The following is a 24,099-nucleotide window of genomic DNA, read 5'->3' on the forward strand; positions in this document are numbered from 1 at the left end:
AAAAAATGCTCAACTGCTCCTAAACGTCCGTTTTTCAGTAGCAGTGTACATGAGGCCTCAAGCTCCAGAAGATTTGACCCTCTTCATGACCAGGCCATTTTGCGCTATTTGGCACTGCGCTACTTTACCCGGCAAGTGTGTGGTCATGCATTGCTGTATCCAAATAAAATTTAAAAATCTTTTTCTCTTTTTCGTTTATTGACAGACACAGCTCCATATCTTCTTTGACCCTTGGATTATGCTGCTCTTCCTAGGAGTAGGACACTAGGCGGAAAAGAGTTAAGAGTTTGATTACGCCCATTGGGCAGTCCCAGGGGATATACTCACACTTCCTGTTCTAGCTCTTACGTTTTTTTTCTGCCTAGTCGGGAGTAAGGACCTAGTTTCTTGCTGGGATCTCTGGTCCTGGCATTTTTTCCTTTTAACACTGATTTTTTTTTTTTCTCCCTGGAAAGACCTCCTCCGGAGGTTCCATGGGGACCTGGTCTGGTAGGCTGAGAGCAGGTCCTTCCAGACCTGCAGACAACACCCCTTCTGCCTGAACGCTCTCACCTGTATCTGGGGTGGGGAGGACGTCTTTGCTTCTTTCCGGACCCGTGGACCTCCCTGATTCAAGACAAGTGGGTCCACGAGCTGATTCGGTCCAGCTACAAGATTCAGTTTTCGGTCTTCAGAGAGGTTCTTTCCTTCCAACCTAAGTTTATCCCCAGACCGCCTGCGAGGTCTCTTCAGGGTGGTGCAAGACTTGCTACTACAAGCGGATATTGTTCGTCTCATAATCTAAACATTTAATTCATGTTTGCAGGTCCCAGGAAGGAAAGCAAGGTACGTCCAATCTTGGACCTCAAGCTCTGAACCGCTTTGTGTGGGTACAGATGTTTCGAATGGAGTCCATTCCTACGGTAGTGGCATCCCTTCAACAGGGGAATCTTCTGGTCTCTATCGATTAGTAAGGATGCTTCCCTTCTCATTCCGATATGTCAGTCATCTGCGCTTCCTCTGATTGCTGTTTCTCAGGGTGAGCTTAGCATTAAGCGACTTTCCTGGGTCTGCATGGGCTTGTGGCACGGTCTCGGGATCCCCTGGCGGATGCCACAGATGCACTGGTGGCTCCTTTGGGACCAGTATCGTCTGATATTCTGCCAAGACTCCTGCGTAGGCTCAAGGCAGAAGGGATTACGACCATCCTAGTGGTTTCAGACTGGCCTCGCTGGTCTTGGAATGCAGATCTGATACGGTTGGTTGCCTATGCTCCTTGGAGACTTCCTCTTAGAGGAGATCTGTTGGCTCAAGGGCCAATCTTCCATCTTGATTTACAGTCGCTGGCTTTAACGGCTTGGCTGTCGGAAGCCAGGTACTGAAGGCTAGAGGGTTGTCTGAATCGATGATTCCCACACTGCTGTAAGCTAGTAAAGCTACTTCTAGGTTTGAGGAGCGTAATTTGCAGATGTGAATCTCTTGGGGTTCACCCCTGCTCCTTTTCGGTGACTCGGAGTTTGGTTTTCCTCCAATGAGGTGTGCAGCAGTTTGTGGCCTGGGGTACCACAGAGGGGCCAGGTTCGGCCTTGGCAGTTTGCTTTCATCGTCCTTTGGCTACGTTTTCTGTGGTTCGCACCTTTGTTCAGGGGGTTCCCCACTTGGCTCCCCCAGTGCGGTCTCCATTGACCTCGTGGGATCTCAACTTGGTGTTGTCGGTTCTTCATTATCTGCTTTTGGAAAATATTTGCAAGATTCCTCTGCTTACATTGTCACAGAAGGTAGCGTTCTTGGTGGCTTTTTCTTCTGCACGTAGGGTGGCGGAGCTGGCAGCTTGTCTTATCGTTCATCTTACTTGGTGGTTCACAGAGATAGTGTTGCTTCGGCCCTGCCAGTCGTTCCTTCCTAAAGTCGTCTCTGGTTTCTATTTAAACAAATGCATTGTGTTATCTTCCTTGTGTACTAAGCTTAGGCATCCTAAAGAGATTGCCTTACATTCTTTGGATGTGATTCGTGCAATCAGGGTGTACCTGGCAGCGACTAAATAATTCCCAAAATCGGATTCCCTATTTGTCCTTACGGCTGGACCCTGTAAGGGGCTGGCCGCATCTGCTGAGACCATTTTGAGATGGATTAGGCAGACGGCGGTGCAGGCCTATTCCATTAAGTGTCAGGATCCCTCTTTTCCTGTTAAGGCGAATTCTACATGGGCTCTTAAGTGCCTCTTGGGCTTTCCGTCATCGGGCGTCAGTGGTGCAGGTTTGCAAGGTGGCCACCTGGTCGTCCATGCACATTTTCACAAAGTTTTATAAGGTGGATGTGTTGGTATCTGCAGATGCTTTCTTTGGCCGCAAGGGTTTGCAGACCGCTGTTGGAGAGCATTAGTCTTCTTTGAGGGTGTACTTTTTGTCAGGTGAGCTCCAGTTATTACTGGTTGAGCCCCTGTTTTACCAGGTTGGCTACATTTATCCTTTGGGAAGTATATTTATTGCTGTGTTCTTCCCACCCCTCATGTTGACACTGCTTTGATACGTCCCAAGGGTCAAAGAAGATATGTAACTGTGTCTGTCAATGAATGAAAGAGAAAACTGGATTTTTGTCTTACCATAAAATCCTTTTCTCTGATGTTCATTGACAGACACAGCACCCACCCCTCTAATGAGTTGGGGGTTATGTTCTTCTCACACTGCTTGTTACAAAACTGAAGAGCTAGAGCAGGAAGTGGGAGTATACCTCCCGGGACTGCCCTATGGGCGTAGTCAAACTCTTTTAACTCTTTTCCGCCTAGTGTCCTACTCCCTAGGAAGAGTAGCATAACCCAAGGGTCAGAGAAGATATGGAGCTGTGTCTGTCAATGAACATCGGAGAAAAGGATTTTACGGTAAGACAAAAAGCCAGTTTTTCCACACACAAATTTTTTTGTTTACTTTCTACTATAAAACCTACATTAAAAAAAATATATATCTAATTTCTTCAGAAATTGAAGCCAAAATGTATTCTGCTGCACATTTTTTTGTTGAAAAAAAAAATCCCTTTAAGTGTATATTGGTTTGCGTGAAAGTTATAGCGTCTACAAACTATGGTGTATATATACTGGATAGTTTTATTTATTTTATTTTAGCCATGGCAGCAGTGACGACTGTGATAGTGTGGCAGACAATCTGACACTTTGTGGGAACTAAATGCCACTGACCTCTCCAGTGACACGAATACAGTGATCAGTGCTTCTAATATACACTGTCGCTGTACTTATGACACTGGCTAGGAAGGGGCTAATATCTAAGGGCAATCGAGGGGGTTAATTAATTGTGTGCCTAACAATGTGTAATGTGTGTAATATGTGCTGCTTTTCATTACAGAGCGATCGTCCCCTCTGTATAGAGCTTTGTGTTGATTGTCAACACAGGGCTCTGGGCTGTAATTGGACACAGCTGATCGGCAGGTCTCAGGCATGAAGCATTGGCTGAGATTTGCTGACAAACTCTCGCTGTGTTAACAAGGGAGTAGGCGGCAGGGGGCACGCGCCTGAAACCCGGAAACAGGCGGCGATGTACAGGTACATTGCTGTGCCTTTAGGAGCCTCCACATTGCAATATATGTACTGCGTGGGTAAACAAGCGGATATGGAACTATTTTTCAGTTCAAAATGATGTCTGGTGGGCTTGTTTTTGTGTATTCTGTATCTATTAAATGGAAGTGTTTTTTTAAATATGTATTTAATTTTTAATAGGATTACCATTTATCACTGCTCCTAACAAGTTTGAAGCTCTTGCTGCACATGACGCATTGGTTGAATTAAGTGGAGCCCTAAACACTGTTGCCTGTAGCCTAATGAAAATCGCCAACGATATTCGTTTTCTTGGGTCTGGACCAAGATCAGGTCTGGGAGAATTAATCTTGCCAGAAAATGAACCTGGAAGCAGCATTATGCCAGGTAAAAGATTTTTCTTATTCCCTAATGTGTTGCACTAGTGGTGTTAAAACTCTGTTATAGCATAAAAACGTCTGCAGCATTGTGTCACTCCCCATCATAAACTTTTAAAGCTTCTTTTTAAAGAGCAGTTACTTTACCCTATTCCGAAATCCAAATGCCATTGCTTAGTTATTAGCAGAGGAAAAGCAGCTGATTTCCACTTAGACACGCCATTGCCAACATCTGGTTCTGTATTACTCAGGCCAGAGGCCAAGTAATCGTGCAAGGATGACTGACACAGGTGTGTGCAGGTCAAGCATCCTATACCGGTGATAAGCACCTTTTTGCTTCAGATCAGTGGCTCGCCAAATTATAAAAGGATAATGACGACATTCTTGGAACATGCATTTTTTTTAAAAAACCTTTACACTACTCTCGGGTGGTAGCTGCTGGTGTGTCGGTGGCCAGTGGTCCAGGTGCGCTGGTGGCTCCCAGCGCTTCCTGGTAAACTCTGAGACACTCTGGGGCACTGATGACGTACCTGGAAGTGACGTAATTTGTGCACCAGGAAGTGCTTGGAGCCACCAGCGCCTCTGGCCACCGACACACCAGTGACTACCACTCAAGGGTAGAGCAGATGAACACCACATTCATCATTTATGCTTGAAGTGTTTTTAAACTTGCGAGCGTATTTTTTGCCTTTTTTATACATTAAATTGCAGTCATACTGCACTTAGATGGCTTTGCTCTCTCTGTCCTTAAGGACAGAAGGGTGACAGCTGGCCAGAGGGGACGAGGCAGTGGAGAGGGGAATCCCGGGGACAGATGAAATGCCATTGGTTGTGAAGGACGTGGCGGCCCTGCTCCTTAACAACCAATAATTGCCGGTGTCGTGTCGAGGAATGCCCTCCGTCGGATAATGCCCGGGTCGGACTGCGCATGCTCCGTAAGTGACGTCACCCTGTCGGAACAGCTGATCGGCTGGGGTTGGCGCGTGCGCAGTCCGTCGGGGGCACAATCCGACGAGAGACAGAGCGGGGAAGAATCTAATGTCAGATTCTGACTCGCTCTGTACGATGATTACACATATGAACATTCTAACTCGCTATATGTAACTAATATATATATATATATATATATATATATAGTTTTATATATATATATATATATAGTATATATATATATATATAGTATATATATATATATATATAGTGTATATAATATATATATATATATATATATATATATATATATATATATATATATATATAGTATATATATATATATATATATATATATATATAGTATATATATATATATATAGTGTGTGTATATATATATATATATATATATATATATATATATATATATATATATATAGTATATTATATTATATATATATATATATATTATAGTAGTATAGTATATTATAGTATATATATATAGTATAGTATATATATATATATATATATATTATATATATATATATTGTATGTATATATATATATATATATATATATATATATATATATATACATATACTATATATATATATATATATATAGTGTATATATATATACTATATATATATATATATATATATATATATATATATATATATATATATATATATATATATATAGTTACTATATATAGCTATATATAACTCATTAAAGGGGCACCCTGAAATACTATGATCAGTACTCATATAGTATATTATAGTATATATATAGTATAGTATATTATATATATATATATATATATATATATATATATATATATATATATATATATATATATATATATATACTATATATAGTATATATATATATATATATAGTATATATATATATATATATATATATATATATATGTATAGTGTGTGTATATATATATATATATATATATATATATATATATATATATATATATATATATATATATATATATATATAGTATGTATATATATATATATATATATATATATAGATAGTTACTATATATATATATATATAGCTATATATAACTCATATGGCACACATTAAAGGGGCACTCTGAAATACTATGATCAGTACTCATATGGGACACATTAAAGGGGCACCCTGAAATACTACGATCAGTACTCATATGGGACACATTAAAGGGGCACTCTGAAATACTAAAGGGGCACGCTGACTGCAATAATAAAAGGGCACTCTGACCGTGGGTCATAAAGGAGCTATGTGACTGGGACACATAACGGGGCACTCTGATAGGGACACTGATGTAAAGGAGGACTCTAACGGGGACACTGGATGTAAAGGGGGACTCTGACGGGGACACTGGATGTAAAGGGGGACTCTGACGGGGACACTGATGTAAAGGGGAACTCTGACGGGGACACTGATGTAAAGGAGGACTCTAACGGGGACACTGGATGTAAAGGGGGACTCTGACGGGGACACTGATGTAAAGGGGAACTCTGACGGGGACACTGATGTAAAGGGGGACTCTGACTGGGACACTGATGTAAAGGGGGACTTTGATAGGGAAGCACTAGATGTAAAGGAGGACTCTGACAGGGACACACTGGATGTAAAGGAGGACTCTGACAGGGACACACTGGATGTAAAGGAGGACTCTGACAGAGACACACTGGATGTAAAGGAGGACTCTGACGGAGGCACCGACACAGGCCAAATTACGGCGGGGGGACATGAACTGCATGACGGCGGGGACACAGGGTGGAAGACGGCAGGGACAGGGGCTGAATGACGGCGGGGAAAGAGGCTGAATGACAGGGGGATACAGGCTGCATGATGAGGGACACACTGATGAGGCACAAATGAGGAGGCACTCATTGGCATGATTTAGACACAGATGGGCATGAGACACAGGTGGGCATAAATAGGGCAGAGATGGGCATGGATGAGGCAGAGATGGGCATGGATGAGGTAGGGGCGGTGCCCATCGGTGTGTACAGCGTGCGAAGAGAGAGCTAAACCAGACATGCAGCGTTCTGTTGACAAATGATCGCTCTGTCATTGGATGGAGCGATCACATGGTAAATGGCCCCTGTCGTTGGCCCTTTAACACAATCCGTGGGAAGCGCGATTCGGATGTCTCTGTACGCCCTCCCAGAATAGGCCGACCACGCTGTAGCCATCATTGGGCTATGCCCTGGTCGACAAGTAGTTAATCCCCATAGTCTTAGCTATCCGATATTACCCGTAAAGCGGGGCTTTGCATTACTTATGTTCTGCAATATTTGGCCAAACTCGATCACAATGCCAGTCTCTGTGAAAATTAGGCATTGCCCCCAAAAAATGTGTGTGGCTACTGGAGGTCCTCTAGTATAAGTTTGCCAAGTATGGTGCCCTGAACCCCCGTGGTTTGGGCTCTACATTTATAGAAGCTTGGCCTGCTATGTTAATCTATGGCAGAGTCTTAGTCTGGGAATTTGAGGGGCTACAGCTCGGACCCCAAATGAGTCCGGGGGCCATATTTGGCCCAGAGGTAGGGGGGTCCTTCCTTTACCACCCCAAACATTTTGGGGTTTGTTAGCTCAAAATTTCCTGATCAACTTTTTCTAGGGCCCCTTGAGAGTATGTGGCCCCCGGGCCATACGGCACAGCAGGGAGTGCTGGATACCATTGGACTATTCTGCGGTGGTCAGCTAAAGTCTACCCCAATGCAGGTCCCTGTGAAAATAAAGCATTGGCCCCAAACAAATGTATGTGCCAAATTTGGTGCCCCTGAGCACCGTGGTTCGGCTACCACAGGGCCCTACATTTAAGCTAGCCTGGCCCATTATGTTAATCTATGGTGCAGCCGCGATCAGGAATTTGAGGGGCCACAGATCGGGCCCCAAATTAGTCCAGAGGCCCAGAGGTAGGGAAGGTCTTCCTTTAACACCTCTACATTTTTGAGGTCGCTAGCCTGAAGTTTTATGGTCAGCTTTTTAGGGGGCCCCTTGGGAGTGTGTGGCCCTCGGCCACTAATGCGGAGTGGGGATTGGTGAGTACTGCAGGAATCTCTGGACTCTTAGCTATTTAACAATATTTGCAGAGCCTGGCTCTGCAGTTCCTATGTCCTGCGGTGGTTGGGCAAATTCCACCCCCATGAAGGTCCTCATGAAAATTAAGCATTGGCCCCAAAAAAATTTTGTGGCCCCTGGGGGTCCTCTAGTAACCCTATACCAAGTTTGGTGCCCCTGGGCAACATCGTTCCGCTACCGTGGGGCCCTAGATTTAGGCTAGTTTGGCCTAGCCTATGGTAATATATGGCGCAGTAGGGAATTTTGGAGGGGCCACAACGTGGGCCCCAAACATGTTCAGGGAACCTGGACTCTTTCAGGGCCTGGGCTGTGGCCCCCTCAAATTCCCACCCCCATCAGAGTCATGGATTAACATAGCGGGCCAATGTACCATAAATTTAGTGCCCTGTGGTACCCAAATCACGGGGGGATATGGTCACCAAACTTGGTACAGGGATACTAGCTGACCCCTAGGTGGCTAGGGGCCTCAAACGTGGCAGGGGCCACATGCTTTTTTTAGGACCTTAATTGTTACAGGGACCTGCATAGGGGTCGATTTGGCTAACCACTATGGAATACAGGAACTGCAGAGCAGCGCTATACAGATACTGCTGAATAGCTAAGAGTCCAGCTAAGAGTCCAGGGATTCCTGCAATATCCAGCACTCCCCGCTGCATGGTACGGGCCGAGGGCCGCAAACTCTCAAGTGGCCCTGGAAATAGCTCGGGCCCCAAATTAGTCTGGGGGGCCATATTTTGCACGGAGGTAGGGGAGGGCTCCCTTTACCAAGCATTTTGGAGTCGCTAGCCCAAAATGTACTGGTCAACTATTTCCAGGGCCACTTGAGAGTTTGCAGCCCTCGGCCCGTACCATGCAGCGGGGAGTGCTGGATACACTGGCCCTCTTTTGAGAGTGGGGCCCCTCTAGGGCCCCACTCTCAAGGGGCCCTAGAAAAATGGTACATTGGCCCGTTATGTTAATCCATGACTCTGATGGGGGTGGGAATTTGAGGGGGCCACAGCCCAGGCCCTGAAAGAGTCCAGGTTCCCTGAACATGTTTGGGGCCCACGTTGTGGCCCCTCCAAAATTCCCTACTGCGCCATATATTACCATAGGCTAGGCCAAACTAGCCTAAATCTAGGGCCCCACGGTAGCGGAACGATGTTGCCCAGGGGCACCAAACTTGGTATAGGGTTACTAGAGGACCCCCAGGGGCCACAAAATTTTTTTGGGGCCAATGCTTAATTTTCATGAGGACCTTCATGGGGGTGGAATTTGCCCAACCACCGCAGGACATAGGAACTGCAGAGCCAGGCTCTGCAAATATTGTTAAATAGCTAAGAGTCCAGAGATTCCTGCAGTACTCACCAATCCCCACTCCGCATTAGTGGCCGAGGGCCACACACTCCCAAGGGGCCCCCTAAAAAGCTGACCATAAAACTTCAGGCTAGCGACCTCAAAAATGTAGAGGTGTTAAAGGAAGACCTTCCCTACCTCTGGGCCTCTGGACTAATTTGGGGCCCGATCTGTGGCCCCTCAAATTCCTGATCGCGGCTGCACCATAGATTAACATAATGGGCCAGGCTAGCTTAAATGTAGGGCCCTGTGGTAGCCGAACCACGGTGCTCAGGGGCACCAAATTTGGCACATACATTTGTTTGGGGCCAATGCTTTATTTTCACAGGGACCTGCATTGGGGTAGACTTTAGCTGACCACCGCAGAATAGTCCAATGGTATCCAGCACTCCCTGCTGTGCCGTATGGCCCGGGGGCCACATACTCTCAAGGGGCCCTAGAAAAAGTTGATCAGGAAATTTTGAGCTAACAAACCCCAAAATGTTTGGGGTGGTAAAGGAAGGACCCCCCTACCTCTGGGCCAAATATGGCCCCCGGACTCATTTGGGGTCCGAGCTGTAGCCCCTCAAATTCCCAGACTAAGACTCTGCCATAGATTAACATAGCAGGCCAAGCTTCTATAAATGTAGAGCCCAAACCACGGGGGTTCAGGGCACCATACTTGGCAAACTTATACTAGAGGACCTCCAGTAGCCACACACATTTTTTGGGGGCAATGCCTAATTTTCACAGAGACTGGCATTGTGATCGAGTTTGGCCAAATATTGCAGAACATAAGTAATGCAAAGCCCCGCTTTACGGGTAATATCGGATAGCTAAGACTATGGGGATTAACTACTTGTCGACCAGGGCATAGCCCAATGATGGCTACAGCGTGGTCGGCCTATTCTGGGAGGGCGTACAGAGACATCCGAATCGCGCTTCCCACGGATTGTGTTAAAGGGCCAACGACAGGGGCCATTTACCATGTGATCGCTCCATCCAATGACAGAGCGATCATTTGTCAACAGAACGCTGCATGTCTGGTTTAGCTCTCTCTTCGCACGCTGTACACACCGATGGGCACCGCCCCTACCTCATCCATGCCCATCTCTGCCTCATCCATGCCCATCTCTGCCCTATTTATGCCCACCTGTGTCTCATGCCCATCTGTGTCTAAATCATGCCAATGAGTGCCTCCTCATTTGTGCCTCATCAGTGTGTCCCTCATCATGCAGCCTGTATCCCCCTGTCATTCAGCCTCTTTCCCCGCCGTCATTCAGCCCCTGTCCCTGCCGTCTTCCACCCTGTGTCCCCGCCGTCATGCAGTTCATGTCCCCCCGCCGTAATTTGGCCTGTGTCGGTGCCTCCGTCAGAGTCCTCCTTTACATCCAGTGTGTCTCTGTCAGAGTCCTCCTTTACATCCAGTGTGTCCCTGTCAGAGTCCTCCTTTACATCCAGTGTGTCCCTGTCAGAGTCCTCCTTTACATCTAGTGCTTCCCTATCAAAGTCCCCCTTTACATCAGTGTCCCAGTCAGAGTCCCCCTTTACATCAGTGTCCCCGTCAGAGTTCCCCTTTGCATCAGTGTCCCCGTCAGAGTCCCCCTTTACATCCAGTGTCCCCGTTAGAGTCCTCCTTTACATCAGTGTCCCCGTCAGAGTTCCCCTTTACATCAGTGTCCCCGTCAGAGTCCCCCTTTACATCCAGTGTCCCCGTCAGAGTCCCCCTTTACATCCAGTGTCCCTATCAGAGTGCCCCGTTATGTGTCCCAGTCACATAGCTCCTTTATGACCCACGGTCAGAGTGCCCTTTTATTATTGCAGTCAGCGTGCCCCTTTAGTATTTCAGAGTGCCCCTTTAATGTGTCCCATATGAGTACTGATCGTAGTATTTCAGGGTGCCCCTTTAATGTGTCCCATATGAGTACTGATCATAGTATTTCAGAGTGCCCCTTTAATGTGTGCCATATGAGTTATATATAGCTATATATATATATAGTAACTATCTATATATATATATATATATATATATATATATATATATATATATATATATATATATATATATACTATATATATATATATATATATATATATATATATATATATACACACTATATATATATATATATATATATATATATATATATATATATATATATATATATATATATATACTATATATAGTGTATATATATATATATATATATATATATATATATATATATATATATATATATATATATATATATATATATATACATACTATATATAATATATATATATATATATATATAAATATACTATACTATATATATACTATAATATACTATATGAGTACTGATCATAGTATTTCAGGGTGCCCCTTTAATGAGTTATATATAGCTATACATAGTAACTATATATATATATATATATATATATATATAGTATATATATATACACTATATATATATATATATATATATATAGTATATATATATACACTATATATATATATATATATATATATATATATATATATAGTATATGTATATATATATATATATATATATATATATATACACATACAATATATAGTATATATATATAATATATATATATATATATATATATATATATATATATATATATATATTATATACACTATATATATATATATATATATATATATATATATATATATATATATATATATATATATATATATATATTAGTTACATATAGCGAGTTAGAATGTTCATATGTGTAATCATCGTACAGAGCGAGTCAGAATCTGACATTAGATTCTTCCCCGCTCTGTCTCTCGTCGGATTGTGCCCCCGACGGACTGCGCACGCGCCAACCCCAGCCGATCAGCTGTTCCGACAGGGTGACGTCACTTACGGAGCATGCGCAGTCCGACCCGGGCATTATCCGACGGAGGGCATTCCTCGACACGACACCGGCATTTTTTTTCTTTACATTTTAACTGTTAAGGCCCGTACACACGATACAAAAATCTGAAGGAACATTTAGTCCGAAGAACGATCTGCCAATTTTCAGATTGTTAGTATAGTGCTTTCGGCAGCCGATTATGAATTTTCAGACGACAAAAACTGGATGTGCAGGTTATAAAATTTTTATCGTACGTCAACACAACGTCCGATTTTTGTTTAATTAGTACATTTTTCGACTGAAAAAAATCGTAAGAGCAAGACTAGGCATGCTCAGAAACGAAAGAACACATACAAAACAATTCAACACATTACATCACTTCTGAAGTTGAATTCTGTCGTACGGGAATTTTCGTATGAAAATAACCTCTTCACTTTCCACATGAGACTAGCATGCAACAAAAAACGGACGACAGGTCGTTCGATAATCTGATCGTGTGTACAAGGCTTTAGTGGGGAAATCCTGCTGACAGCTGAAAGAACCAAACCAGAAGATATTGATTTCAGGTATCGGTGCATTTGCACAAGTACCGATACCCGTGCAAATGCCTAGTATCGGCATTGGTGCAACCCTAGCAGTTTCCTTTTTTTTTTTTTTTTTTGACACCTTATTTATTAACACAGAATCTTTTGTTCTTAAACTGATTTATGTTGTGATAATTCTGACAGTTCTGAATTGGCATATGCAGATTCTTTAATGGAGAGCATTCTCTTTCTGGATCTATTTTTATCATCTGATTTGATTCCATTCTACTTTTTGAAGTCCTATGATTACTACCAAGAACTGTTTATAATTTTTGCACTTATTTTTTGAAGATCTTTACTAAAACCCTTTTTTCTTTTGTTTCTGCTTTTCTACTATTTCTACGCAGGCAAAGTAAATCCCACTCAGTGTGAAGCTGTTACTATGGTAGCAGCCCAGGTGATGGGAAATCATGTTGCTATATCAATAGGGGCCAGTAATGGACATTTTGAACTGAACGTATTCAAGCCTCTGATTGTAAGTAATCCATATTTTATCCCTAGCATGCAATTTAACCTGCCTTCAAAGGTAAAATGAAGTGATCCTGTGGTCCAAAAACATATAAATTGGCAAATATCACACAGAGCAGACACATCCAGATGTCTGCATGTTACCACCTTTGTAACCCTTTAGTGTGCTCTGGTACTTCCAAATCCAAGGCCACTCAAAGATACAACCAAACACTTCCTTCTGTGATAAATTGCTGGCTCTAGTGCTGCATTTCCAACCTTTTTTTTTTTTTTTTTTTTTTTTTTTTAGTTTTGTTCATGGTAACTGAATCAGGTTGTGGGAGATAGGCAGATGGCTACCATAGATAGCAGGCAATTGGTATGAAAACTGTGAAGGGGTATTTCTCATGCATTCACATGCATTTTAACGGATACCTTTACCTTTTTAAAAAATAAATAAATGCACATATTCTTTGCAGGTAAAAAATTTGCATGCATTATTTCTTTATTCCGGAGCCTGCAGAGCTTTGCACCAGCGATTAGTAGATTGTGGGTGCAAAGTCAGGCTCCTGCAAACGCTCAGTACAGCTGTCTGCCCATACTTCCCGTATGGGCAGACAGTTATTGAAGAGCAGCAAGAATCAATGAGCAGCATCCCCGCAGTTTGAGAACTACAAGCCATCTGCCGTGATGGAAGACGGGACTTGTAGTTCATTCATTCAAATCTCTGTGAATGAATGACACTTCTGTGTGGGCTGCGGGTGACGGGAGAGGATCCCCCACCTGCTGTTACAGGTGGGGGGCTGGGGGTGTGGGCAGGTGCGTTTTAGGAACGTGTTATATATTGCATCCCAAGTACGGGTGTTACATGTTAATAAAGTTGAACGTATCCTTTTAAGGATCATCTTTTTTGCAATGGAAATCAATAGAAGGCATGTGATGCACTTTAACACGTGTTGGCATGTTTTCATGTATTTCCATTGATTTTTAATCTGTGTCAAAACAGACAAGTGTAAATGCATCCTTTAAAATTACACTGGGTATGAGGTGCTTTATAATATAAGGCAAAATTTTTTTTTTTTTTTTTTTTTTTTTTTTAGTTTTGGGTGGAGTGTCGAGGGATTAGAACACCTGTCAGGTTTGCAGTCTGAGTCCTTGGTAGGTAGATTCACCCTCTGTATTTTGTTCTGGTGATCATTTTCACTGGAAGTAAAATAAAATCTCAAATTTTGTGTTGTCCCTAGAACAGTAATAGAGGGAAAATCTTTCAATGGGGACACTGGTTCTGGTGACAACCAGGGGTTTCTTCACTTTGGAGGGATTACCTCTCACTCTCTGTTCTGTCTATGGGACAGGAAGTTAGGGAAAATCTCCCAAATGAAACATAGATGGCAAAAAAATCCGACAGGGTTACAGTACAACCCTCCCTTACTCTATCCAAAATGGGGGGGGGGGGGAGCGTTTTGATAATACTTCTTGATAAAAAAATAAATAAAGTACTTGTGTTTTTTCCTAGTTCGGTGTTTTAGATACTGGCCCATGCTTGATAAAGAGTGATAGTAAATATAGCATTGAAATTGGTTGGAGTTTCCTCATACGACGAGAAAAGAAGTCTTGTGCATTTTGACAATGGGAATTGTGCTGTACTTCGTTACTTAGTTATTTAAACGCATAATTACTCCCCAATCTCTGATTTATCATGTAGTTGTAGATGTTCCATAAATATTAGCCTTTCTGGTCAGATATTCCTATAACTCAACCTAAATATACAATGCCTTAACTGAGACAATGCACATGCTGCATGTTATTATTCCCCCACTTCTACTTTGGACTCCCATTGTGAGGTATGTTGGGACCTGGAACATGTATTGGCAATGAACTCAGTATATATGATAAAGCAAATGAGTTAGGTTGACTCTTATTGTGTTTTATATTTTTTTACTGTTCCTCGAGTCTAAGTCATTTATTTATACAACTTAGGCCCCTTTCACACTTGTGTGACTTGTCCTGCAATTTGGGACTGCAAAGTCGCATGACAAGTCATACTCCATGATTTCCAATGAGTACTGTTCATATCTGTACGACTTCAAGTCGCAACGACTTCAATGTAGTCCTTGTAATACTTTTGAGGTCCAAAGACATAGGCATTGCTTCAACTTCAGTCAAACTCGCGGTACAATTTGCGCAACTTTTAGGTCGCATAAGTATGAAAGGGGCCTTATTGTTGTAATACAACTGTAAAAGAATAAAATAAATAAAAAAAATGCAGCATTTAAACTCCTGCTTCTTGTATTTATTTTTTTCTTATGTACGTATTTTTTCTTTTCAGATAAAAAATATTCTAAATTCAATCAGGCTTATAGGTGATGCATCAGTCTCATTCACTGATAATTGTGTTGTTGGGATTCAAGCAAATACAGAGAGAATCAACAAACTGATGAGTGAATCATTGATGCTTGTCACTGCTCTCAATCCCCATATAGGTAAGACATCTGCATAGAAAGTAGGGTTGGAATATATACCATCTAACTCATACCATGTAACCTCTAGTGAACTATGCAGGCCTAATACTGTCGATTTTAGAAGAAGGCCTAGTTTAGACTTGTACATGGGGAGGCTTTAAAAACTGGCGGCTGAGCTGAGTTTATATTGCTCCCCCAAGCTGCGCAGGCAGCCATATTATGATTTGAGTGAGATTCTTTTTATCATGGTGGGGCAAAAATGATCTCCCTTTCACAATCCATTCAATCAAATGGGGCCGCGCCACAGCCGTGGGCTTTTGGGAGTTAAAATGCTGTCTTTAGATGGCCACTGCTAGTGTAAATGAGCCCTAAAAGTTCCTTCTGAACCCATTTCAGTTGGATTATACCAGGGGTCTCAAACTGGTGGCCCTCCAGCTGTTGCAGAACTTCAATTCCCTTGAGGCATTGCAAGGCTGACAGCTACAAGCATGACTCCCATAGGCAGAGGCATGATGAGACTTGTAGTTGCGCAACAGCTGGAGGGCCACCAGTTTGAGACCTCTGGATTATACACTTCCCTAATTCTTCATGTTTATGCTAGTAGGAAACTAGTATAGCCTCCATTCTGTGCTATAATAATCCCTTAAAGCTGAACTCCGGGCAAAAATTTTGATAATTGTTGCTGCCTTCCTACATTAATCCAGTTTGTTCTTTTTTCCATTCACCAGTCTTTTGTCACTGAGAAATCCACTAAGTATTTTTTAAATGGCAGGCCCCAGGCCCCTTAACATCCGTATTGTAAGACCAATGGCTGCTATTCCCACTATCCTCCCAGCCATCGGTTTTGTCACTTCCCCTCGGTAGTCCTTTGTAGCAAGCAGTGATGTAACTATTAGAGGTGCACTGAATGGAAATTTTGGTACCGAAAATGCAGGATGCCCTTGGCCAAAATCCAAAAATGACAGTTTTTAATTCATTATATAGAATTGCATTATATTCTACTTTTTTTATTAATGTCATTAAATAAATAATAATAATGTCAGCCATTATCGACACCTTTAGCGCAAGAAAAGCTCATGAAAAATGTACTCCTTTAAATTCTATGGCTTCACAATGGTCCGTTGCGCTTCTGTTTTATGCAACATATTTGTCAAGTACAGAATCAAAGTATATAAAAAACAATATGCAAAGTGGTTGGAGGGAAGCTTCAAAATGGCAAATATGTTTTTATTATACATTATATGAGCAGACTGCAGTTCCTCTTTAGTACGGCAGCTTTTAACAGGAAAGCAAAGGAACTGTCAGAAACACCAGGGATTTCACACAAAAGGAAGCAATGCAAAGAGAACAGGATAATTTCTCATACAAGTACATGGTATAGTAGGCACATATCAGGAATATGAAGTGTTGGGGTTACAAATGCTTTAAAGGAGAAGCGTGGGAAAGCAAAATCCGATGCTGCAGCTGTCCCCTGCCAGTGCCGAGCTGAGTTCTCGGGTCCACTCTGCTCTACTCCTCCAGCACTCACTGGAGCGCCGGGCTACAACGGCCGTTGCTACAACGGCCGTCCCAGCTTCTCAGTGGCATGCTGAGAGGCTGAGCCAGCTGCCAATCAGAAATCTGGGTGAATCCTGACAGCTGTCTGCTGATTCTGGGTCACAGGATGGAAAAAGTAAGTGCACATCTGTAAAACACATGAAGTGTGACCAAACAATTTTTGGCCCTACTTCTCTTTTATTCAGAGGTGTAACTAGAACCTTCAGGGCCACGGTGCAAGAAACCATGATGGGCCCCCCTGACCCCCCCCCTTCCCCTTCCATCTGGGCTTCCACTCCTGAGATGGGCGTCCATGGACATCCTCGAAGAACCCTACCTACCATATGCCAACTGGGTCATGCATCCAGCATGCTCTGTGACTGCTGTGTCCTTCGGACAATCACAGTGGCCATTTACTATGTAATCAGCTGATCACATGTAAACAGACTTGTCAGTTATCAGCACTCCTTTCTTCCCACGCTGTGTCTGTGTGAGGAAAGGAGAGCCGTTAACCAGCAAGACTGTCAGTACATTGTTTAAACTGATAATCAGGGCTCTGATCATCGGTAACCTGATTATCAGTGCAGCCCCATCAGTGCCACCTATTAGTGCTCATGAATGCTGCCTATCAGTGCTCATCAGTGACACCTATCAGTGTCCATCAGTGCTGCCTATCAGTGCCACCAATCAGTGCTCATCAATGCCACCTATCAGTGCTGCCTATTGGTGCCGCCTATCTGTGCCCATTATTATCGCCTATCTGTGCCCGTCATTATCGCCTATCTGTGCCCATCAGTGCTGCCTATCGGTTCTCATAAATATCGCCTGTCAGTGCTGCCTATCAGTAACAAAGCACAGCTTTACTTTCACTATTCTGCATCTTTTTATGCTTCGTATAAATCTTATCAGTTTCACAGGATAATAGCATTTTTGCCATTTTGTGTTTGTGTGTTTTTTTTGTTCAGGAACATTCTCATACTAATATTAAACTCTATTTTTATTTTTTTTTATTTTAGGATATGATAAAGCTGCTAAAATTGCTAAAACCGCACACAAGGAAGGTGGCACATTAAAGGAAACTGCTATAAAACTGGGAATCCTGACTGCAGAACAGTTTGATCAGTGGGTCAAGCCTGAAGAAATGCTTGGTCCAAAATAATTAATGAACTGTAAATTTCATAGCTCCAAATATTTTTGTCATGGTCATTAAAATAAAAATTTGTTTAAAGTTGTGGTTCGAATGGAACATATAGAGTTGTCTTTCATATAAACTAGTGCGGAAACTCTCTAAACAGTGATTTACAATTGCAGCTTTTTAAATGTCTCGAACCTTCAGATTATACTGCCATCTATGGGAGGATTGGTAACTTGCGTACTAAAAAAAACACTATGGGCCAATCTAGGGTATAACCCCTTCTACTACCAGCTTGCCTCAGTTTTTTGCTAGTTTCCTGGAAGTATGGACATATTTTCTTCAGCTCTGATGTTGTAAAGCCTAACCTGTGAAGAATCACATGTTTCTAGCTATTTTTTTTCTTCACTTTTTTAATTAACCAAGACTCATCTCTACAATTCTGCTGGAGCTCTCCCCTCTGACTTTGAGCTATCCCGTGTGGTAATCCTCATCCTGGCTTTTTAAACGAACCGCATCTGGACCCCACTGGCCTTGGAGTGAGCCTGAAAGACTCTGTTCTGGTTGAGTTAGTATTTCTCTGTCGCTCATTGACAGACGTAGTCCTCGTTGATTAATAACAACTCGGTTATGCTGCCCTCTACAGGAGTAGGACTAGACTGGAAAGAAAACGTTCTGGCCACACTCTAGGGGCAGTCCCAGAGGGTATATCCTCTCACTTCCTGCTACAGCAAATCAGTTTTTTTCTGTCTAGTTAGGAGTAAGGACCTAGATACCTTGCTGGGATCTTCTGTCCTGGCAGGATTTTTTTCTTATAAGATTTTTAGACAGCTTTTTTTCTCCAGTGTTCCTGTGAGATCTTCAAGCAAGAAAGCTGGAACTGGGCGACGGGCTGGATGTTGAGATCCAGTGGTCACCCCAGTTCAGCCTACGAGCGCGTGCAGGCCATAGCTCCGCGCTGGGTCGGCCGCGACATAGTCCCACTGGACGGGGACTGACCCTGCGAGTTAAACGTCTCGCTGAAACGCCAATGACCATGAGTCACGGCGTCCGTACTGGTCGACAGCCCTCCCACCCCGGTGGAGAGGGGTACTGTCAGGAGTTGGCGCCCGCCTGGTTCCGGTATGGTGAGTAGTATGTTCCCCCTTCTCCCCCTGACGGGTTTTGTGGTGAACGCGGGCCCCTCTCTGAAATGGTAAGGATGGGTCTCCCCTCTATCCTATAACGTGTCACAGATCCCCCTATTTGAGTGTGATTTTTGTGAACAAGTAACCAGGAGGCTTGGTTTGGGAGCTGACAATCTAATGTCATTTCAAAACTGTAAAGATGACTGAAGTCAGTGCCAGTACTAGAATATTATTGTGGTAGCATAAGGTATCCTACCTGTCAGAGGTGTTCACAGGGCGATGTCTATGCATGTATAACTGCAGTCCAGATCGCATTCCTCCAGCAAGGGCAGGCACGGACCGCATGCGGCCCACCAGAGTCCGGTACCGCCGTCCAGGCTTATCACCATCCAGGGTGAAGTTTGGGGGGCCGATGCACTCCCACAGGCCGCTAGGCCGTATACAGCATCCCGCAGGCCGCTGCTAAGCCGCCGCTATCCTAACAGGCCGCCGCCATTTTCTTGCAGAGCACACAAGGCTGCCATATTGGCGTAGCCTCGCGTCTCCAACATGGGGGCGGCCATGTTTGAGGTGACCAAACACCTCATGGAGCCAGGGGGAGGTGCCGGTAGGCGTGTTAAGGGGCGGAGCCGCCTCCTTTACCCAGGAAATAGGGCCAAAGACTTCCTGTCTGTAACAGGACAGCACTGACCAAGCTGATGAAAACTTCTGTGCATCAGGGATGAGCCTTGGGGTCTCTCTCTCTCTCTCTCTCTCTCTCTCTCTCTCTCTCTCTCTCTCTCTCTCTCTCTCTCTCTCTCTCTCTCTCTCTCTCTCTGTGGGGTCCAAAAAGGCAAGTAACACTGAGGGGCGCTGTTGCGACTGGGGGACACAAAAAAAAAAAAAGTTTTTTACTTTGTCATTTTTTTGTCGCTGGCAAGTGTCTTGTATAATCATTGACCCTGCCGCATAGGTATCCCCACCTGATCCCCTCAAGGTGGCCGCAGGACCCTCCAGTACCCCACTTGTTTTTAATGCATTATCTGCAGTTTTGGAGTCTTTGGTATCCCGGGAGGAGGTGGCCTGTCAGGGACGGGGATCAAGAAGCGACCCCCGCCTACCCCTATTGTTTATCTGATACTTCAGATACGGATTCGGAGCTGGTCAATGCAGCTGCAGGTCCCTCTTATGGGGCTGTTGTCTCAGGTAATGTCTCCTCAGCAGTGAGGAGAACGTTTCTGCCTCCGCCATAGCACAAGAGTGGTGGATGCACTAGTTGTGTCCGTCCGGGAAACCTTTGGTCTTGAGGTTATACCGGCAGAGGTAGCTGAGACTGAAATTCCTTTTTGGTACTTGTTAGCCTACCAAAAGGGCGAAGGATTTTCCTTTACCCAAATGGGGTCGTTTTGAAACGAACCCCTGTTATTTCCTAACGCATGGCTAGGCGCTATCCGTTTGAGGAATCCCTCTTTAAAGGATAGACGGTACCACCTGCTGTCTTGCCACAGACTGTTAGGTTAAAGAGGACCTCGTAGCCAGCGAGGACCTTCCCTTTCTGCTCATAAGGAGTTGTTCGTTCCGCGAGGGCGGGCGATAAGGCGAAACCCTCCAAAGCCCCTTCAGAGGGTTTCAAAGGGCGCTGGTCGGCTAAACAAAAAGTCCGGCTCAGCCAAGCCTGACAAATACAGCCTGATGCGCCCCTACCCATCTCTGGAGTGGGGGGACGTCTTCACCGGTTTCCGGATCCATGGCTTGCCGGAACCCCAGACTAAGGGATTCGCGAGGTCATACGGTCAGGATACAGGATCGAGTTTCGATCACTTCCACCGGTGCGATTCTTCCCTGCTAACATTTAACGGTTTCAGGGGTTCTATTCGAACCTGTTCACAATGCCCAGGAAAGAGGGCAAGGTGCGTCCAATTTCTGGACTTGGGGAAAGATGGAGTCCATCCGAACAGTGGTGGCCTCCCTGCATCAGGGGGATTCCTGGCGTCCATAGACATTTAGGATGCCTATCTTTATATCCCCATCATCGCAGGACATCAGCGTTTTTCTTCGCTTTCCCACATCCCTGGTTCCCACCAGGAGACTGAGATATCTGGGCCTAAGGTTGGATACATCCTGGGCAAGAGGTTTTCTCCTTGCGGAGAAACTCCAGAAGGTTCAGTCAACGATTCAGATGTTGCTGTCCGTCAATTGGCTGGGACGGATGGTGGCCTTCTTAGAGGCAGTACCGTATACCCAGTCTCATACCCGAATTCTCCTGAAAGAGATTCTTTTCTTATGGAATCAGAATTCCGATTTCCTGGACAATCGGATCCGGTTGGGCGAGCAGACCAGGGAGCCTCTGATGCTCAACCAGGGGAAGTCATTCCTTCCGATAGTATCCAGGTTACCAATAGGGTATCGGGAGAGCGATCAGATTTTGTCTGATTTACTGGACCGAGCAGCTCTAGAGCAGCCCGATTCGGATCCAATCGACTGCGGGAACTTCTTCGCAGGATAGAGGTGGAGGGAATTCCAGTTATTCTGGAAATTCCGGACTGACCTCGTCGAGCCTGGTACGCCGACTTGGTGAGGCTAGTCGCGGACGCTCCTTGGAGACTTCCTCTCAGGGAGGATTTGCGGTCTCAGGGACCGATCTTCCATCTTGCTTTACAATCGCTGGCTTAATGGCCTGGCCATTGAGACCCAGGTACTGAAGGACAAGGGAGTGTCAGCTTCAGTTATTCCTACCTCTAGTTAAAGCAAGGAAAGCGACTTCCAGCACATGGAAGTCTTATATTTGCGTGGTGTGAATCTCTTGGATTTCCCCCACATACCTATTCAGTGATCCGAATCTTGGTCTTTCTGCAACAAGGGGTTGAGCAGAAATTGTCCTTGAGCACTATCAAGGGTCAGGTTTCAGCGTTGGCAATCTTTCAGAAACCTTTGGCTAATCATTCCTTGGTGCGGAATTTCATCCAAGGGGTGCGACATCTGGCTCCGCCAGTGCATGCACCCTTACCGCCTGGGATCTTAATTTAGTGTTGTCAGTTCTTCAGAAACTTCTCTTTGAAGATATTAGGGAGATTCCCTTGCTTACATTATCCCAGAAGGTGGCCTTCTTGGTGGCCATTACTTCTGCACGCAGGGTGTCAGAACTGGCCGCATTATCTTGTCGTTCCCCATTTCTGGTGGTTCATAGGGATAAGGTGGTTCTTCTTCCGAATCCATCCTTCCTTCCTAAAGTGGTTTTCAGAGTTTTCATCTGAATAAAAATATTGTGTTACCTTCCCCGTGTCCTAAGACTAGCCATCCTTGGGAGTTGCATTACACTCCTTGGATGGGGTTCAGAAGGATACACTTGACTACTACGAACTTGTTTTCGTAAGACGGACTCACTTTTTGTGATCACGGATAGCCCTTGAAGGGGGTTGCCTGTGTCTGCCGCGACCATATCTAGATGGATCAGTCAGACGGTGGTACAGGCTTATTCTATTAAGGGTCGGAAGCCTCCGTTCCCTGTTAAGGCGCACTCTACTCGGGCGCCTAGTGTCTCCTGGGTCTTCCGCCATCAGGCGTCAGCGATCCAGGTTTTCGAGGCGATGACTTTATCGTCAGTTCATACCTTTACAACATTTTATAAAGTTGATGTGATGGCATCGGCCGATGCCTCTTTTGGCCACAAGGTTCTGCAGGCCGCAATCTGAGGAGACTGTTGGTCTATCTCAAGGGTTTGTTGGTTGTTTCATCTTTTTGCTCGATGAGTCCTTGATGCTTCTGGTTGGCTCCGGTTGGGCCTTCTGGATTTTGATTTCTGTCATCCCACCCCTCATTTGTGGTACTGCTTTGGGACGTCCCGAGTTGTTATTAATCAACGAGGACTACGTCTGTCAATGAGCGACAGAGAAAAATGGATTTTTGTAAAATCTTACCGTAAAATCCTTTTCTCTTAAGCTCATTGACAGACGTAGTACCCGCCCCTCTGTTTTGAGTTGGGTTGGGTTAAATTCTCTAAACACTGCTTTGTGACATAACTGATTTGCTGTAGCAGGAAGTGAGAGGATATACCCTCTGGGACTGCCCCTAGGGTGTGGCCAGAACATTTTCTTTCCTGTCTAGTCCTACTCCTGTAGAGGGCAGCATAACCGAGTTGTTATTAATCAACGAGGACTACGTCTGTCAATGAGCTTAAAGCGGAGTTCCACCCGAAATTTATACTTACCTCCATCTTCTCGCTCCCGGTCACCTGAAAAACAAATGGATAATCGCAATTTTTTTTTTTTTTTCACTTACCTTTTAGAGAAAATATACTCACCTTACTTCCTTCTTCCTCCCCTCGGCGGCCACGGCGATTCGTCACTTCCTGGCTTTTGCAATGATTCCTGGGAGCTGAACGTCATAGCTCCCAGGAATCATTGCGCCTGCACCGGCCCCGACGTCAGTTCCGGGGCGCGCGCGTCATCCCCTTCTAAACAGCTTCTGGGCATGCCCAGAAGCTGTGGAGGGATGACGCGCGCGACCCGGAAGTGACGTCGGGGCCGGTGCAGTGCATCGTGGGACCGAAGAAGGAGGAAGAGGACCGAAGAGGACGCGGAAGAGGATCGTGCTGGCTTCAAGCTGCCCACACCTGAGATGGCAGCGCTGGAGAAGACAATTTCAAGGTAAGTATATCTCCTGAAAGGTAAGTGCAACCCGGGACAGATCAGAGGCTAGCCATTGTGGAATGTGCTA

General features: G+C 44.3%; 1 protein-coding gene across 2 annotated transcripts in view; it reads left to right on the top strand.

Moving 5' to 3' along the window:
* Positions 1-18,391, top strand: part of FH (fumarate hydratase) — a 60,706-nt gene extending 42,315 nt beyond the window's left edge. For both annotated transcript variants that reach the window (XM_082252067.1, XM_082252066.1), the window contains 4 exons: positions 3,707-3,910; positions 13,048-13,175; positions 15,477-15,630; positions 18,162-18,391. In XM_082252067.1, the coding sequence (XP_082108193.1) occupies positions 3,707-3,910; positions 13,048-13,175; positions 15,477-15,630; positions 18,162-18,304 (629 nt within the window). In that variant the 3' untranslated portion in view covers positions 18,305-18,391. The remainder of the gene's footprint in view (positions 1-3,706; positions 3,911-13,047; positions 13,176-15,476; positions 15,631-18,161) is intronic.
* Positions 18,392-24,099: the final 5,708 nt, after the last annotated feature.

The sequence above is a fragment of the Pelophylax lessonae genome, assembly GCF_965119305.1.
Source record: "Pelophylax lessonae genome assembly, chromosome: 3".
Lineage (NCBI taxonomy): Eukaryota > Metazoa > Chordata > Amphibia > Anura > Ranidae > Pelophylax > Pelophylax lessonae.